The sequence below is a fragment of the Nesoenas mayeri genome (assembly GCF_963082525.1).
Source record: "Nesoenas mayeri genome assembly, chromosome: 32".
Classification (NCBI taxonomy): Eukaryota; Metazoa; Chordata; class Aves; order Columbiformes; family Columbidae; genus Nesoenas; species Nesoenas mayeri.
In genome coordinates, this window is record NC_137570.1 from 439,276 (window position 1) to 457,979 (window position 18,704).

General features: G+C 62.7%; 1 protein-coding gene across 1 annotated transcript; it reads left to right on the top strand.

Moving 5' to 3' along the window:
- Positions 1–1,245: 1,245 nt before the first annotated feature.
- LOC308051158 (serine protease 33-like) lies at positions 1,246–17,892 on the top strand (the record flags this gene model as incomplete). Its single annotated transcript, XM_080361489.1, has 6 exons — positions 1,246–1,324; positions 4,204–4,236; positions 6,181–6,346; positions 9,418–9,689; positions 13,741–13,910; positions 17,527–17,892. The coding sequence occupies 6 exons, from the start codon at positions 1,246–1,248 to the stop codon at positions 17,890–17,892; spliced, it is 1,086 nt and encodes a 361-aa protein (XP_080217615.1).
- Between the last annotated feature and the right edge of the window lie 812 nt (positions 17,893–18,704).

Consider the following 18,704-nt stretch of genomic DNA (forward strand, 5'->3'; position numbering starts at 1 on the left):
CCCCCCCGGGCAGGGGACGGGGGGGGCGGGGAGGGACCCAGGCGTCCGGGACCCATAAGTGAACCTCCAACCAAGGGACCCAGGCGTCCGGGACCCATATATGGGGGTTGATGTCAAGTGAGGGACCCAGGCATCCGGGACCCATAAGTGAACCTCCAACCAAGGGACCCAGGCGTCCGGGCCCCACATCTGCCCCATAAGTGACACCCCAATGAAGGGACCCAGGCGTCCGGGCCCCATATATGGGCTGATGTGGGGTGAGGGACCCAGGCGTCCGGGACCCATATATGGGGCTGATGTGGGGTGAGGGACCCAGGCGTCCGGGGCCCCATACATGAGAATGATGTGGAGTGAGGGACCCAGGCGTCCGGGGCCCCACATATGGGGCTGTAGACAAATAGAGGGACCCAGGCGTCCGGGCCCCATATATGGTGGGTGATGACAAGTGAGTGGACCCAGGCGTCCGGGGCCCCATAAGTGAACCCCCAAGGAAGGGACCCATATATGGGAATGATGTGGGGTGAGGGACCCAGGCATCCGGGCCCCATATCTGCCCCATAAGTGACACCCCAATGAAGGGACCCAGGCGTCCGGGCCCCATATCTGCCCCATAAGTGACACCCCAATGAAAGGACCCAGGCGTCCGGGCCCATATCTGCCCGCATAAGTGACACCCAATGAAGGGACGCAGGCGTCCGGGCCCCATATCTGCCCCATAAGTGACACCTCAATGAAAGGACCCAGGCGTCCGGGCCCATATCTGCCCATAAGTGACACCCCAAATGAAGGGACCCAGGCGTCCGGGCCCCATATCTGCCCCATAAGTGACACCCCAATGAAGGGACCCAGGCGTCTGAGCCCCATATATGGGGGTTGATGTCAACTGTGGGACCCAGGCGTCCGGGCCCCACACATGGGGGGTGACGTGGGGTGAGGGACCCAGGCGTCCGGGCCCCATAAGTGACACCCCAATGAAGGGACCCCAGGCATCCGGGCCCCATATCCGCCCCATAAGTGACACCCCAATGAAGGGACCCAGGCGTCCGGGCCCCACCCATGGGGGTGACGCGGGGTGAGGGACCCAGGCGTCGGGCCCCACCCCCGCCCCCCGGCGCGTGGGCGAACCCGTCGGGCGAGGGGCCCCGCCCGGCCCCGCCCCCCCCAGGCCCCGCCCCCCCGGCCCCGCCCCCACGCGCCCCATATAAGCGGCGTCGCCGTGGGGCCCGGTTGGGGGGCTGGGCCGCCATGGGGGACCCCCGACCCCCTGGTGCTGCTGCTGCTGCTGCTGGCGGCCCACGGCGCGCGACCCACGGCTGCGACACAGGTGGGGCCCGGACGCCTGGGTCCCCTGGGGGGGGGTCACTTGTGGGGCCCGGACGCCTGGGTCCCTCTAGGGGGTCATGGGGGGGATGTGGGGCTGGGTCCTTTGGCATTGGGGAGTCACTTATGGGGCCCCGGACGCCTGGGTCCCTCTAGGGGGTCATGGGGGGGGATGTGGGGGCTGGGTCCTTTGGTATTGGGGGAGTCACTTATGGGGCAGGTTGTGGGGCCCGGACGCCTGGGTCCCTCTGGGGTGGTCATGGGGGTCAATTAGGGGGCCCGGATGCCTGGGTCTCTCTAGGGGGGTTATGGGGGGGATGTGGGGCCCGAACGCCTGGGGTTCCCTGGGGGTCATGGGGGTCACTTGTGGGGCCCGGACACCTGGGTCCCCTGGGATTTGGGGTCACTTGTGGGGCCCGGACGCCTGGGTCCCCTAGGGGGGTCAGTTATGGGGCCCGGACGCCTAGGTCCCTCTAGGGGGGTTATGGGGGGGATGTGGGGCCCGGACGCCTGGGTCCCCTGGGGGGGGGGGTCACTTGTGGGGCCCGGACGCCTGGGTCCCTCTAGGTGGTCATGGGGGGGGATGTGGGGCTGGGTCCTTTGGTATTGGGGGAGTCACTTATGGGGCCCGGACACCTGGGTCCCCTGGGGGTCATGGGGGTCAGTTATGGGGCCCGGACACCTGGGTCCCTCTAGGGGGCTTATGGGGGGGATGTGGGGCTGGATTCTTTGGCATTGGTGGTGTCACTTATGGGGCAGGTGTGGGGCCCGAACACCTGGGTCCATATAGGGGGGTTATGGGGAGGGATGTGGGGCCCGGACGCCTGGGTCCCCTGGGGGGGGGTCACTTGTGGGGCCCGGACGCCTGGGTCCCTCTAGGGGGGTCATGGGGGGGGATGTGGGGCTGGGTCCTTTGGTATTGGGGGAGTCACTTATGGGGCAGGTGTGGGGCCCGGACGCCTGGGTCCCTCTGGGGGGTTATGGGGGGGGGGATGTGGGGCCCGGACACCTGGGTCCCTCTGGGGGGTTATGGGGGGGGATGTGGGGCCCCGGACGCCTGGGTCCCCTGGGGGCTATGGGGGTCACTTATGGGGCCCGGACGCCTGGGTCCCTCTTGAGTGGTCATGGGGGTCAATTAGGGGGCCCGGATGCCTGGTCCCTCTAGGGGGGGTATGGGGGGGGATGTGGGGCCCGGACGCCTGGGTCCCCTGGGGGGAGAGGTCACTTGTGGGGCCCGGACACCTGGGTCCCTCTAGGGGGCTTATGGGGGGGGATGTGGGACTGGGTCCTTTGGTATTGGGGGAGTCACTTATGGGGCAGGTGTGGGGCCCCGAACACCTGGGTCCATATAGGGGGGTTATGGGGGGGGGATGTGGGGCCCGGACGCCTGGGTCCCTCTAGGGGAGGTCAATTATGGGGCCCGGACACCTGAGTCCCCTGAGATTGGGGATCAGTTGTGGGGCCCGGACGCCTGGGTCCCTCTAGGGTGGTCAATTATGGGGCCTGGACGCCTGGGTCCCCGGAAGGGGGGGGGGGGTCACTTAAGGGGGCCCGGACGCCTGGGTCCCCGGGGGGCGGGGGGGGGTGTCACTTATGGGTCCCGGACGCCTGGGTCCCTCTGGGGGTCATAGGGGTCAGTTATGGGTCCTGGACGCCTGGGTCCCCTGGGGGGTCATGGGGGTCAGTTATGGGTCCCGGATGCCTGGGTCCCCTGGAGGGTCATGGGGGTCACTTATGGGTCCCGGACGCCTGGGTCCCCTGGGGGGTCATGGGGGTCACTTATGGATCCCGGACGCCTGGGTCCCCTGGGGGGTCATGGGGGTCACTTATGGGTCCCGGACGCCTGGGTCCCCTGGGGGGTCATGGGGGTCAGTTATGGGTCCCGGACGCCTGGGTCCCCTGGGGGGTCATGGGGGTCACTTATGGGTCCCGGACGCCTGGGTCCCCTGGGGGGTCATGGGGGTCAGTTATGGGGCCCAGACACCTGGGTCCCCTGGGGGGGGTCAGTTATGGGTCCCGGACGCCTGGGTCCCCTGGGGGGTCATGGGGGTCAGTTATGGGTCCCGGACGCCTGGGTCCCCTGGGGGGTCATGGGGGTCACTTATGGGGCCCAGACGCCTGGGTCCCTCTAGGGAGTCATGGGGGTCACTTATGGGTCCTGGACGCCTGGGTCCCCTGGAGGGTCATGGGGGTCACTTATGGGTCCCGGACGCCTGGGTCCCCTGGGGGGTCATGGGGGTCACTTATGGGTCCCGGACGCCTGGGTCCCCTGGAGGGTCATGGGGGTCACTTATGGGTCCCGGACGCCTGGGTCCCCTGGAGGGTCATGGGGGTCACTTATGGGTCCCGGACGCCTGGGTCCCCTGGGGGTCATGGGGGTCAGTTATGGGTCCCAGACACCTGGGTCCCCTGGGGGGGTCAGTTATGGGTCCCGGACGCCTGGGTCCCCTGGGGGGTCATGGGGGTCAGTTATGGGTCCCGGACGCCTGGGTCCCCTGGGGGGTCATGGGGGTCACTTATGGGGCCCAGACGCCTGGGTCCCTCTAGGGAGTCATGGGGGTCACTTATGGGTCCTGGACGCCTGGGTCCCCTGGAGGGTCATGGGGGTCACTTATGGGTCCCGGACGCCTGGGTCCCCTGGGGGGTCATGGGGGTCACTTATGGGTCCCGGACGCCTGGGTCCCCTGGGGGGTCATGGGGGTCAGTTATGGGGCCCAGACACCTGGGTCCCCTGGGGGGGTCAGTTATGGGTCCCGGACGCCTGGGTCCCCTGGGGGGTCATGGGGGTCAGTTATGGGTCCCGGACGCCTGGGTCCCCTGGGGGGTCATGGGGGTCACTTATGGGTCCCGGACGCCTGGGTCCCTGAGCGCTCCCCCCCGCAGGCTCCCCGGGGCCGCTCTCCAGGTCCAAGTTCAGTGAGTGGGGGATGGGGGGACCCCCATGTCCCATTGACCCGTTAATTACTCACTAATTACCCCACTCCCCCATTAATTACCCCACTACCCCATTAATTACCCCATTACGCCATTAATTACCCCACTACCCCACTAATTGCCCCACTACCCATTAATTACCCCATTACCCCATTAATTACCCCACTGCCCCATTAATTACCCCATTAATTACCCCATTAGCCCATTAATTACCCTACTATCCCATTAATTACCCCATTAATTACCCCCATTGATCCCATTACCCCATTAGCCCATTAATTATCCCCATTACCCCCATTACCCCATTATCCCGTTAATTATCCTCATTATCCCCATCACCCCCATTACCCCGTTATCCCATTAATTATCCCCATCGCCCCCATTACCCCAATTACCCCATTATCCCATTAATTAATTACCCCCATTACCCCCATTACCCCAATATCCCATTAATTATCCCATTGTCCCATTACCCCATTAATTATCCCCATTAATTATCCCATTAATTGCCCCCATCGCCCCCATTGTCCCCAATGTCCCCATTGTCCCCATTGCCCCCATTGTCCCCAATGTCCCCATTGACCCCCATTGCCCCCCATTGCCCCCCATTACCCCACTGTCCCAAATGTCCCCATCGCCCCCATTGTCCCCATTGTCCCCATCGCCCCCATTGCCCCCAATATCCCCCATTGTCCCCATCGCTCCCATTGTCCCCATTGTCCCCAATGTCCCCATTGTCCCCATTGTCCCCAATGTCCCCATTGCCCCCATTGCCCCCATTACCCCATTATCCCATTAATTACCCTCATTACCCCCATTGTCCTCATTGTCCCCATTACCCCATGTGTCCCCATTGTCCCCATTGCCCCCAATGTCCCCATTGTCCCCATTGCCCCCAATATCCCCATTGTCCCCATCGCCCCCATTGTCCCCATCACCCCCATTGTCCCCATTGTCCCCAATGTCCCCATTGCCCCCAATGTCCCCATTGCCCCCATTGTCCCCAATGTCCCCAATGTCCCCATCGCCCCCAATGTCCCCAATGTCCCCATTGTCCCCATTGCCCCCATTGACCCCCATTGCCCCCCATTACCCCATTGTCCCAATGTCCCCAATGTCCCCATTACCCCATTGTCCCCATTTCCCCCAATGTCCCCATTATCCCCAATGTCCCCAATGCCCCCATTGCCCCCATTGTCCCCATCGCCCCCAATGTCCCCATCACCCCCATTGTCCCCATTGCCCCCATTGCCCCCATTACCTCATGTGTCCCCAATACCCCCATTGCCCCCAATGTCCCCATTGCCCCCAATGTCCCCATCACCCCCATTGCCCCCATTGCCCCCAATGTCCCCATCGCCCCCATCGCCCCCATTGCCCCCATTGCCCCCATTGCCCCCATTGCCCCCAATGCCCCCAATGTCCCCATCACCCCCATTGCCCCCATTGCCCCCAATGTCCCCATCGCCCCCATCGCCCCCATTGCCCCCATTGCCCCCATTGCCCCCATTGCCCCCAATGCCCCCAATGTCCCCATTACCCCCAGTGTCCCCATTGCCCCCATCACCCCCAATGTCCCCATCGCCCCCATCACCCCCATTGCCCCCATCACCCCCAATGTCCCCATTGCCCCCATTGTCCCCATTGCCCCCAATGTCCCCATCGCCCCCATTGCCCCCAATGTCCCCATTGCCCCCATTGCCCCCAATGTCCCCATTGTCCCCCATTGTCCCCATTGTCCCTATTGTCCCCATTGCCCCCAATGTCCCCAATGTCCCCATTGCCCCCATTGCCCCCATTGCCCCCATTGCCCCCATTGCCCCCAATGTCCCCATCACCCCCATTGCCCCCATTGCCCCCATTGTCCCCAATGTCCCCATCGCCCCCATCGCCCCCATCGCCCCCATTGATCCCCATTGTCCCCAGGCTGCGGGCGCCCCCTGGCGGGGCTGTCGCGCAACGTGGGCGGCGAGGACGCGGGGGAGGGGCAGTGGCCGTGGCAGGGCTCCCTGCGGCGCCGCGGCCGCCACGTCTGCGGGGCCTCCCTGGTGGCGCCCGCCTGGGTGCTCACGGCCGCACACTGCTTCCAGACGTGAGAATGGGGCGCTGTGGGGCGCTATGGGGCGGGGGGGGGTCACCTGGGGGCAGGGAGGGGGGAAATGGGAGGATATGGGGGGAAATGGGGGGCTGGGACCAGTTGTGCGTCGGGGCGCTGTGGGGCGCTATGGGGCGGGGGGGGGGGTCACCTGGGTGGCGGGGAGGGGGGATGTGGGGAGAAATGGGGGGAAATGGGGGGGCTGGGACCAGTTGTGCGTTGGGGCGCTATGGGGCGCTATGGGGCGCTATGGGTCGGGGGGGGTGGGGGGGGGTGGATACTCAATGGGGGTCAAGGGCACCCAATGGGGGTCAAGGGCACCCAATGGGGATCAAGGGTAGTCAATGGGGGTCAAGGGCACCCAATGGGGATCAAGGGCACCCAATCGGAGTCAAGGGTAGTCAATGGGGGTCAAGGGCACCCAATGGGGGTCAAGGGTAGTCAATGGGGGTCAAGGGCACCCAATGGGGGTCAAGGGCACCCAATGGGGATCAAGAGTAGTCAATGGGGGTCAAGGGCACCCAATGGGGATCAAGGGCACCCAATGGGAGTCAAGAGTAGTCAATGGGGGTCAAGGGCACCCAATGGGGGTCAAGGGCACCCAATGGGGATCAAGGGTAGTCAATGGGGGTCAAGGGCACCCAATGGGGATCAAGGGCACCCAATGGGGATCAAGGGTAGTCAATGGGGGTCAAGGGCACCCAATGGGGATCAATGGTAGTCAATGGGGGTCAAGGGCACCCAATGGGAGTCAAGGGTAGTCAATGGGGGTCAAGGGCACCCAATGGGGGTCAAGGGCACCCAATGGGGATCAAGGGTAGTCAATGGGGGTCAAGGGCACCCAATGGGGGTCAAGGGCACCCAATGGGAGTCAAGGGTAGTCAATGGGGGTCAAGGGCACCCAATGGGGATCGAGGGCACCCAATGGGAGTCAAGGGTAGTCAATGGGGGTCAAGGGCACCCAATGGGGGTCAAGGGCACCCAATGGGGATCAAGGGTAGTCAATGGGGGTCAAGGGCACCCAATGGGGGTCAAGGGCACCCAATGGGGATCAAGGGTAGTCAATGGGGGTCAAGGGCACCCAATGGGGGTCAAGGGCACCCAATGGGAGTCAAGGGTAGTCAATGGGGGTCAAGGGCACCCAATGGGGGTCAAGGGCACCCAATGGGGATCAAGGGTAGTCAATGGGGGTTAAGGGCACCCAATGGGGATCAAGGACACCCAATGGGAGTCAAGGGTAGTCAATGGGGGTCAAGGGCACCCAATGGGGATCAATGGTAGTCAATGGGGGTCAAGGGCACCCAATGGGAGTCAAGGGTAGTCAATGGGGGTCAAGGGCACCCAATGGGGGTCAAGGGCACCCAATGGGGATCAAGGGTAGTCAATGGGGGTCAAGGGCACCCAATGGGGGTCAAGGGCACCCAATGGGAGTCAAGGGTAGTCAATGGGGGTCAAGGGCACCCAATGGGGATCGAGGGCACCCAATGGGAGTCAAGGGTAGTCAATGGGGGTCAAGGGCACCCAATGGGGGTCAAGGGCACCCAATGGGGATCAAGGGTAGTCAATGGGGGTCAAGGGCACCCAATGGGGGTCAAGGGCACCCAATGGGGATCAAGGGTAGTCAATGGGGGTCAAGGGCACCCAATGGGGATCGAGGGCACCCAATGGGAGTCAAGGGTAGTCAATGGGGGTCAAGGGCACCCAATGGGGGTCAAGGGCACCCAATGGGAGTCAAGGGTAGTCAATGGGGGTCAAGGGCACCCAATGGGGATCAAGGGTGCTCAATGAGGATCAAGGGCACCCAAGGGCACTCAAGGGGGTTCAAGAGCACCCAAGGGCACCCAATGGGGATCAAGAGGTGATATGGGAGGAAATGGGGAGATATGGGGGGAAATGGGGAGAAATGGGGAGATATGGGGGGAAATGGGGGGAAATGGGGGGCTGGGACCAGTCGTGCGTTGGGGTTGACGTTCCAGACAGGAGAGCGGGGGAGTGGGGCTGGTTGTGGGGCTGGGGGAAATGGGGGGAAATAGGGTGAAATGGGGGGGTTATGGGGCTATGGGGATTGGGGGGGGATGGGGGGGTCACATGGGGGTCGGGGAGGGGAGATATGGGGGGGAAATGGGGAGAAATGGGGGGCTGGGACCAGTTGTGCGTTGGGGTTGACGTTCCAGACAGGAGAGTGGGGGAGCGGGGCCGGTTGTGGGGCTGGGGGGAAATGGGGGGGAATGGGGGGAAATGGGGGGTTATGGGGCTGGGGGGGGGGTCACAGGGGGCTTGTGAAGGGGGGATATGGGGAGAAATGGGGATAAATGGGGAGATATGGGGGGAAATGGGGGCTGGGACCAGTTGTGCGTTGGGGTTGACGTTCCAGACAGGAGAGTGGGGGAGCGGAGCCGGTTGTGGGGCTGGGGGGGAATGGGGGGAAATGGGGGGAAATGGGGGGGAAATGGGGCTATAGGGGGTGGTTATGGGGCTGGGGAGATAAATGTGGGGCTGAGGGGGTCACATGGGGGTTCTGGATGGGAGAAATGGGGGGGACTGGAAGTGGGGGTGACTCATGACCCCTGGGGACCCCATTGTCCCCATCACCCCCATTGTCCCCAATGTCCCCATTGCCCCACATGTCCCCAATGTCCCCATCACTCCCATCACCCCAATTGCCCCCCATGTCCCCATCACCCCAATGTCCCCATTGCCCCCATCACCCCCATCGCCCCCAATGTCCCCATTGCCCCCAATGTCCCCAATGCCCCCATTGCCCCCAATGTCCCCATTGTCCCCAATGCCCCCAATGCCCCCATTGCCCCCATTGCCCCCATTGCCCCCCATTGCCCCCCATGTCCCCAATGCCCCCAATGCCCCCAATGCCCCCATTGCCCCCAATGTCCCCCATTGTCCCTATTGCCCCCAATGTCCCCAATGTCCCCATTGCCCCCAATGTCCCCATTGCCCCCATTGCCCCCAATGTCCCCAATGCCCCCAACACCCCCATTGCCCCCATCACCCCCAACACCCCCATTGCCCCCATCACCCCCAACACCCCCATTGTCCCCATGTCCCCGTAGGGACCGTGACCCCCGCTCGTACACGGTGCTGCTGGGCGCCCCGGAGCTGTCGGGCCCGTCGGGGGTGGGCGTGTCCATCCCGCTGGGGCGTGTCCTGCCCCACCCGTCCTACGCGGGCGAGGCCACCAGCGGGGACATCGCGCTGGCCCAGCTGGCCCGGCCCGTCCCCTTCTCGGCCACCATCCTGCCCGTCTGCCTCCCCGCCCCCACCCTGCGCTTCCCGCCCGGGACCCCCTGCGTGGCCACCGGATGGGGGGACATCGCCGAGGGAGGTGGGGACGTGGGGGCAATGGGGGCAATGGGGGCAATGGGGGCAATGGGGGCGATGGGGGCAATGGGGGCAATGGGGACATTGGGGGCAATGGGGACATTGGGGGCAATGGGGGCATTGGGGACATTGGGGGCAATGGGGGCAATGGGGACAATGGGGGCAATGGGGGCAATGGGGACATTTGGGGCAATGGGGGCATTGGGGGCATTGGGGACATTGGGGGCAATGGGGGCAATGGAGACAATGGGGACATTGGGGACAATGGGGACAATGGGGGCAATGGGGACATTGGGGACATTGGGGGCAATGGGGACAATGGGGGCAATGGGGACATTGGGGACATTGGGGACAATGGGGACATTTGGGGCAATGGGGACATTGGGGGCAATGGGGACAATGGGGGCAATGGGTCCATGGTCAAGGGCACCCAATGGGGATCAAGGGCACTCAATGGGGGTCCAGGGCACCCAATGGGGGTCAAGGGTACTCAATGGGGATCAAGGGCACCCAATGGGGATCAAGGGCACCCAATGGGGATCATGGGCACCCAATGGGGATCATGGGCACCCAAGGACACCCAATGGGGATCAAGGGCACCCAAGGGGGATCAAGGGCACCCAATGGGGATCAAGGACACCCAACGGGGTTCAAGGGCACCCAACGGGGGTCAAGGGCACCCAATGGGGATCAAGGGCACCCAATGGGGATCAAGGGTACTCAATGGGGGTCGAGGGCACCCAATGGGGATCAAGGGCACCCAATCACACCCAAGGGGACCCAATGAGGATCAAGAGCACCCAAGGGGGTCGAGGGCACCCAACGGGGATCAAGGGCATCCAATGGGGATCAAGGGTACTCAGTGGGGATCAAGGGCACCCAAGTGCACCCAATGGGTATCAAGGGCACCCAATGGTGTTCGAGGGCACCCAATGGGGATCAAGGGCACCCAGTGAGGATCAAGGGCACCCAGTGGGGGTCAAGGGTACTCAATGGGGATCAAGGGCACCCAAGTGCACCCAATGGGGGTCAAGGGCACCCAATGGGGGTCAATGGCACCCAATGGGGATCAAGGGCACCCAATCACACCCAAGGGTACTCAATGGGGATCAAGGGCACTCAATGGGGGTCAAAGGCACCCAATCACACCCAAGGGGACCCAATGAGGATCAAGAGCACCCAAGGGGGTCGAGGGCACCCAACGGGGATCAAGGGCATCCAATGGGGATCAAGGGTACTCAATGGGGATCAAGGTCACCCAATGGGGGTCAAGGGCACCCAAGGGCACCCAATGGGGATCAAGGGCACCCAATGGGGGTCAAGGGTACCCAATCACACCCAAGGGCACCCAAGGGGAGTCAAGGGTACCCAATGGGGGTCAAGGGCACCCAGTGAGGATCAGAGGTATTCAATGGGGATCAAGGGCACCCAACGAGGACCAAGGGCACCCAATGGGGATCAAGGGTACTCAATGGGGATCAAGGGCACCCAATGGGGTCGAGGGCACCCAAGGGGGTGTCAAGGGCACCCAATGGGGGTCAAGGATACTCAATGGGGATCAAGGGCACCCAAGTGCACCCAATGGGGGTCAAGGGCACCCAATGGGGGTCAATGGCACCCAATGGGGATCAAGGGCACCCAATGGGGTCGAGGGCACCCAACGAGTATCAAGGGCACCCAATGGTGTTCGAGGGCACCCAATGGGGATCAAGGGCACCCAGTGAGGATCAAGTGCACCCAATGGGGGTCAAGGGTACTCAATGGGGATCAAGGGCACCCAAGTGCACCCAATGGGTATCAAGGGCACCCAATGGTGTTCGAGGGCACCCAATGGGGATCAAGGGCACCCAGTGAGGATCAAGGGCACCCAATGGGGGTCAAGGGTACTCAATGGGGATCAAGGGCACCCAAGTGCACCCAATGGGGGTCAAGGGCACCCAATGGGGGTCAATGGCACCCAATGGGGATCAAGGGCACCCAATCACACCCAAGGGTACTCAATGGGGATCAAGGACACTCAATGGGGGTCAAGGGCACCCAATCACACCCAAGGGGACCCAATGAGGATCAAGAGCACCCAAGGGGGTCGAGGGCACCCAACGGGGATCAAGGGCATCCAATGGGGATCAAGGGTACTCAATGGGGATCAAGGTCACCCAATGGGGGTCAAGGGCACCCAAGGGCACCCAATGGAGATCAATGGCACCCAATGGGGGTCAAGGGTACCCAATCACACCCAAGGGCACCCAAGGGGAGTCAAGGGTACCCAATGGGGGTCAAGGGCACCCAGTGAGGATCAGAGGTATTCAATGGGGTTCAAGGGCACCCAACGAGGACCAAGGGCACCCAATGGGGGTCAAGGGTACTCAATGGGGATCAAGGGCACCCAATGGGGTCGAGGGCACCCAAGGGGTGTCAAGGACACCCAATGGGGGTCAAGGATACTCAATGGGGATCAAGGGCACCCATGTGCACCCAATGGGGATCAAGGGCACCCAATGGGGGTCAAGGGTACTCAACGGGGATCAAAGGCACCCAAGTGCACCCAATGGGGGTCAAGGGCACCCAATGGGGTCGAGGGCACCCAACGGGTATCAAGGGCACCCAATGGTGTTCGAGGGCACCCAATGGGGATCAAGGGCACCCAGTGAGGATCAAGTGCACCCAATGGGGGTCAAGGGTACTCAATGGAGATCAAGGGCACCCAAGTGCACCCAATGGGTATCAAGGGCACCCAATGGTGTTCGAGGGCACCCAATGGGGATCAAGGGCACCCAGTGAGGATCAAGGGCACCCAATGGGGGTCAAGGGTACTCAATGGGGATCAAGGGCACCCAAGTGCACCCAATGGGGGTCAAGGGCACCCAATGGGGGTCAGTGGCACCCAATGGGGATCAAGGGCACCCAATCACACCCAAGGGTACTCAATGGGGGTCAAGGGTACTCAATGGGGGTCAAGGGCACCCAATCACACCCAAGGGGACCCAATGAGGATCAAGAGCACCCAAGGGGGTCGAGGGCACCCAACGGGGATCAAGGGCATCCAATGGGGATCAAGGTCACCCAATGGGGATCAAGGTCACCCAATGGGGGTCAAGGGCACCCAAGGGCACCCAATGGGGATCAAGGGCACCCAATGGGGGTCAAGGGTACCCAATCACACCCAAGGGCACCCAAGGGGAGTCAAGGGTACCCAATGGGGGTCAAGGGTACTCAATGGGGATCAAGGGCACCCAATGGGGTCGAGGGCACCCAAGGGGGTGTCAAGGGCACCCAATGGGGGTCAAGGATACTCAATGGGGATCAAGGGCACCCATGTGCACCCAATGGGGATCAAGGGCACCCAATGGGGTTCAAGGGTACTCAATGGGGTTCAAGGGCACCCAAGTGCACCCAATGGGGGTCAAGGGCACCCAATGGGGTCGAGGGCACCCAGTGGGTATCAAGGGCACCCAATGGTGTTCGAGGGCACCCAATGGGGATCAAGGGCACCCAGTGAGGATCAAGGGCACCCAGTGGGGGTCAAGGGTACTCAATGGGGATCAAGGGCACCCAAGTGCACCCAATGGGGGTCAAGGGCACCCAATGGGGGTCAATGGCACCCAATGGGGATCAAGGGCACCCAATCACACCCAAGGGTACTCAATGGGGATCAAGGGCACTCAATGGGGGTCAAGGGCACCCAATCACACCCAAGGGGACCCAATGAGGATCAAGAGCACCCAAGGGGGTCGAGGGCACCCAACGGGGATCAAGGGCATCCAATGGGGATCTAGGGTACTCAATGGGGATCAAGGTCACCCAATGGGGGTCAAGGGCACCCAATGGGGGTCAAGGGTACTCAATGGGGATCAAGGTCACCCAATGGGGGTCAAGGGCACCCAAGGGCACCCAATGGGGGTCAAGGGTACTCAATGGGGATCAAGGACACCCAAGGGCACCCAATGGGGATCAAGGGCACCCAATGGGGTTCAAGGGCACCCAAGGGCACCCAATGGGTATCAAGGGCACCCAATGGTGTTCGAGGGCACCCACTGCCCCTCCCCCCCTTTTAGAGGACCTTCCGTCGCCGCGGCGGCTGCAGCAGCTGGAGGTGCCGCTGATGGCGCAGGAGACGTGCCGGCGGCTCTACGGCACCGACATGGGGCGCGCGCGGCCCCCGCGCCGCATCCGCCACGACATGCTGTGCGCCGGCTACGCCGACGGCCGCAAGGACACCTGCAAGGTGGGGGGCTCCAAAAGGTCCTTGAGATGCCACCATGGGGGGATATGGGCTCTTGGGGGGCACCAGAACCCCATTGAGATGTCACCACCAGAACCCCATTGAGATGTCACCACCAGAACCCCGTTGAGATGGCGCCATGGGGGGATATGGGCTCTTGGGGGGCACCAAAAGGTCCTTGAGATGCCACTATGGGGGTATATGGGCTCTTGAGGGGCACCAGAACCCCATTGAGATGCTGCCATGGGGGGATATGGGACATTGGGGGGCACCAAAAGGTCCTTGAGATGCCACTATGGGGGTATATGGGCTCTTGGGGGGCACCAGAAGCCCATTGAGATGTCACTATGGGGGGATATGGGCTCTTGGGGGGCACCAAAAGGTCCTTGTGATGCCACCATGGGGGGGATATGGGCTCTTGGGGGGCACCAGAAGGTCCTTGAGATGTCGCCATGGGGGGGGTGGGACCACTTGGGGGGCACCAGAACCCCATTGAGATGCTGCCATGGGGGGATATGGGACATTGGGGGGCACCAAAAGGTCCTTGAGATGCCACCATGGGGGGATATGGGCTCTTGGGGGGCACCAGAAGGTCCTTGAGATGTCGCCATGGAGGGGGTGGGACCACTTGGGGGGCACCAGAACCCCATTGAGATGCTGCCATGGGGGGATATGGGCTCTTGGGGGGCACCAGAAGCCCATTGAGATGTCACTATGGGGGGATATGGGCTCTTGGGGGGCACCAGAACCCCATTGAGATGTTGCCATGGGGGGATATGGGACATTGGGGGGCACCAAAAGGTCCTTGAGATGCCACCATGGGGGGATATGGGCTCTTGGGGGGCACCAGAACCCCATTGAGATGTCGCCATGGGGGGTGGGACCACTTGGGGGGCACCAGAACCCCATTGAGATGTAGCTATGGGGGATATGGGCTCTTGGGGGGCACCAGAAGCCCATTGAGATGCTGCCATGGGGGGATATGGGCTCTTGGGGGGCACCAGAAGGTCCTTGAGATGGTGCCATGGGGGGTGGGGCCAATGAGAGGCAATGGGATCCAACCGTGGCCAATGGCAGCCAATGAGATCCAGCCATGGCCAAGGGCACCCAATGGGGGTCAAGGACACCCAATGGGTGTCAAGGGCACTCAATGGGGGTCAAGAGCACCCAATGGGGGTCAAGAGCACCCAATGGGGTCAAGGACACCAATGGGATTCAACCATGGCCAAGGGTACCCAATGGGGGTCAAGAGCACCCAATGGGGGTCAAGGGCACCCAATGGGGGTCAAGGACACCCAATGGGATTCAACAATGGTCAAGGGCACCCAGTGGGGTCAAGGGCACCCAATGGGGGTCAAGAGCACCCAAAGGGGGTCGAGGGCACCCAATGGGGGTTGAGGGTACCCAATGGGGGTCAAGGCCACCCAATGGGGGTCAAGAGCACCCAATGGGGTCAAGAGCACCCAATGAGGGTCGAGGGTACCCAATGGCGGTCAAGAGCACCCAATGGGGGTCGAGGGCACCCAATGGGATTCAACCATGGTCAAGGGCACCCAATGGGGTCAAGAGCACCCAATGGGGGTCAAGGCCACCCAATGGCGGTCAAGAGCACCCAATGGGGGTCGAGGGCACCCAATGGGGGTCAAGGGCACCCAATAGAATCCAAGCACGGCCAAGGGCACCCAATGAGGGTCAAGGGCACTCAATGGGGATCGAGGGCACCCAATGGGATCCAACCATGGCCAAGGGTACCCAATGGGGGTCAAGGCCACCCAATGGGGGTCAAGAGCACCCAAAGGGGGTCGAGGGCACCCAATGGGGGTTGAGGGTACCCAATGGGGGTCAAGGCCACCCAATGGGGGTCAAGAGCACCCAATGGGGTCAAGAGCACCCAATGGGGGTCGAGGGTACCCAATGGCGGTCAAGAGCACCCAATGGGGGTCGAGGGCACCCAATGGGATTCAACCATGGTCAAGGGCACCCAATGGGGTCAAGAGCACCCAATGGGGGTCAAGGCCACCCAATGGCGGTCAAGAGCACCCAATGGGGGTCGAGGGCACCCAATGGGGGTCAAGGGCACCCAATAGAATCCAAGCACGGCCAAGGGCACCCAATGAGGGTCAAGGGCACTCAATGGGGATCGAGGGCACCCAATGGGATCCAACCATGGCCAAGGGTACCCAATGGGGGTCAAGGCCACCCAATGGGGGTCAAGAGCACCCAAAGGGGGTCGAGGGCACCCAATGGGGGTTGAGGGTACCCAATGGGGGTCAAGGCCACCCAATGGGGGTCAAGAGCACCCAATGGGGTCAAGAGCACCCAATGGGGGTCGAGGGTACCCAATGGCGGTCAAGAGCACCCAATGGGGGTCGAGGGCACCCAATGGGATTCAACCATGGTCAAGGGCACCCAATGGGGTCAAGAGCACCCAATGGGGGTCAAGGCCACCCAATGGCAGTCAAGAGCACCCAATGGGGGTCGAGGGCACCCAATGGGATCCAGCCATGGTCAAGGGCACCCAATGGGAGACCCAAGAGGGGGGTCAGGGACACCGAAGATGCCACCATGGGTGTCCCCAACCCATCCTTGACCCCCCATAACCCCCCCAAGGTACCACTTGGTGACCCCCAAACCCCCCCAAGATGCCACCATGGGTGTCCCCACCCCCTCGCTGACCCCCCCTCCCCTCCCCCCCATAGGGTGACTCGGGGGGCCCGCTGGTGTGCCGCGCGGGGTCGCGCTGGGTGCTGATGTCCCCACCCCCTTGGTGACCCCATAACCCCCCCAAGATGCCACCATGGGTCTCCCCAAACCCCTTGGTGACCCCCAAAATGTCATTGAGGTGCCACCACGGGTGTCCCCAACCCATCCTTGACCCCCCCAAATGTCATTGAGAACCCCTTGGTGACCCCCATAATGCCATTGAGACGCCACCATGGGTGTCCCCAACCCACCCTTGACCCCCCCATAACCCCCCCCAAGGTACCACTTGGTGACCCCCAAAGCCCCCCCAAGATGCCACCATGAGTGTCCCCAACCCATTCTTGACCCCCATAAACCCCCCAAGATGCCACCGTGGGTGTCCCCAACCCATCCTTGACCCCCTAAAACCCCCCCAAGTTACCACTTGGTGACCCCCAACCCCCCCAAGATGCCACCATGGGTGTCCCCAACCCATTCTTGACCCCCATAACCCCCCAAGATGCCACCATGGGTGTCCTCACCCCCTTGGTGACCCCCAAAATGTCATTGAGATGCCACCATGGGTCTCCCCAACCCATCCTTGACCCCCCAAATGTCATTGAGAACCCCTTGGTGACCCCCATAATGCCATTGAGACGCCACCATGGGTGTCCCCAACCCATTCTTGACCCCCATAAACCCCCCAAGATGCCACCATGGGTGTCCCCAACCCATCCTTGACTCCCCAAATGTCATTGAGAACCCCTTGGTGACCCCCATAACCCCCCCAAGATGCCCCCCATGGGTGTCCCCAACCCATCCTTGACCCCCCATAACCCCCCCAAGGTACCACTTGGTGACCCCCAAACCCCCCCAAGATGCCACCATGGGTGTCCCCACCCCCTCGCTGACCCCCCCCTCCCCTCCCCCCCCATAGGGTGACTCGGGGGGCCCGCTGGTGTGCCGCGCGGGGTCGCGCTGGGTGCTGTTCGGCATCGTGAGCTGGGGCGAGGGCTGCGCCGTCCCCAACCGCCCCGGCGTCTACACGCGCGTGGGCGCCTACGCGCGCTGGATCGGGCCCCGCGCCCCCAGCGTCACCTTCGTCACCGACACCCGTGGGGACATCGACCCCCCCGGGGACCCCGCGGCGGGAAACGGGGCCGAAACGGGCCAAAACGGGGCGAAAACGGGCGAAAACGGGGCGGAAATGGGGGGGAATGGGGCGGTTGGCGTAGTCGGCAGTGTCAGCGTCATCGGGGTCGCGCTCCTCTTGGGGGCGCTGGGAGGTGGGGGAGGGGGGTAAGGGGGGTGTGGGGTGAGGGGGTGGGGGTGAGGGGACCCCAAAAATGAGGGGGGGGCCAAAATACCCCGATTTAGGCCCAAAATGGGATCCAAAAACCCCCAATTTAGAGCCAAAAGGGACCTCAAAAGTCCCCGATTTAGCCCCAAAAGCGACCCCAAAATCCCCCATTTCACCCCAAAATGGTCATGGGGACCCCAAAACCCCTCGATTTTACCCCAAAAGGGATCCCAAAAGTCCACGATTTAGCCCCAAAAGCCCCATAGAGGACCCCAAAACCCCCCCAAATTACCATAGGGGACCCCCTGATTTCCCCCCAAAAACCCATAGGGGACCTCAAAACCCCCCAATTTAGCCCCAAAAGGAACCCCAAAATCCCCGAAAATGTTCATGGGGGACCCCAACCCCTCCCCCCAGCGACACAACGGGGGGAGACGGCGCCAAAATGGGGCAAAACGGGGCGGAAATGGGGCGAAATGGGGTGTTTGGCGTAGTTGGCAGTGTCAGCGTCATTGGGGTCGCGCTCCTCTTGGGGGCGCTGGGAGGGGGGGGAGGGGGGTAAGGGGGGTGTGGGGTGAGGGGGTGGGGGTGAGGGGACCCCAAAAATGGGGGGCGGCCAAAATACCCCGATTTAGAGCCAAAAGGGACCCCAAAACCACTTGATTTAGCCCCAAAATGGGATCCCAAACCCTCTCGATTGAGTCCCAAATGGGACCCCAAAATCCTCTATTTCACCCCTAAATGGGCCCCAAAACCCCCCATTTCACCTCAAAATGGTCATAGGGGACCCCAAAAATGGGGGGGGACCAAAAAAC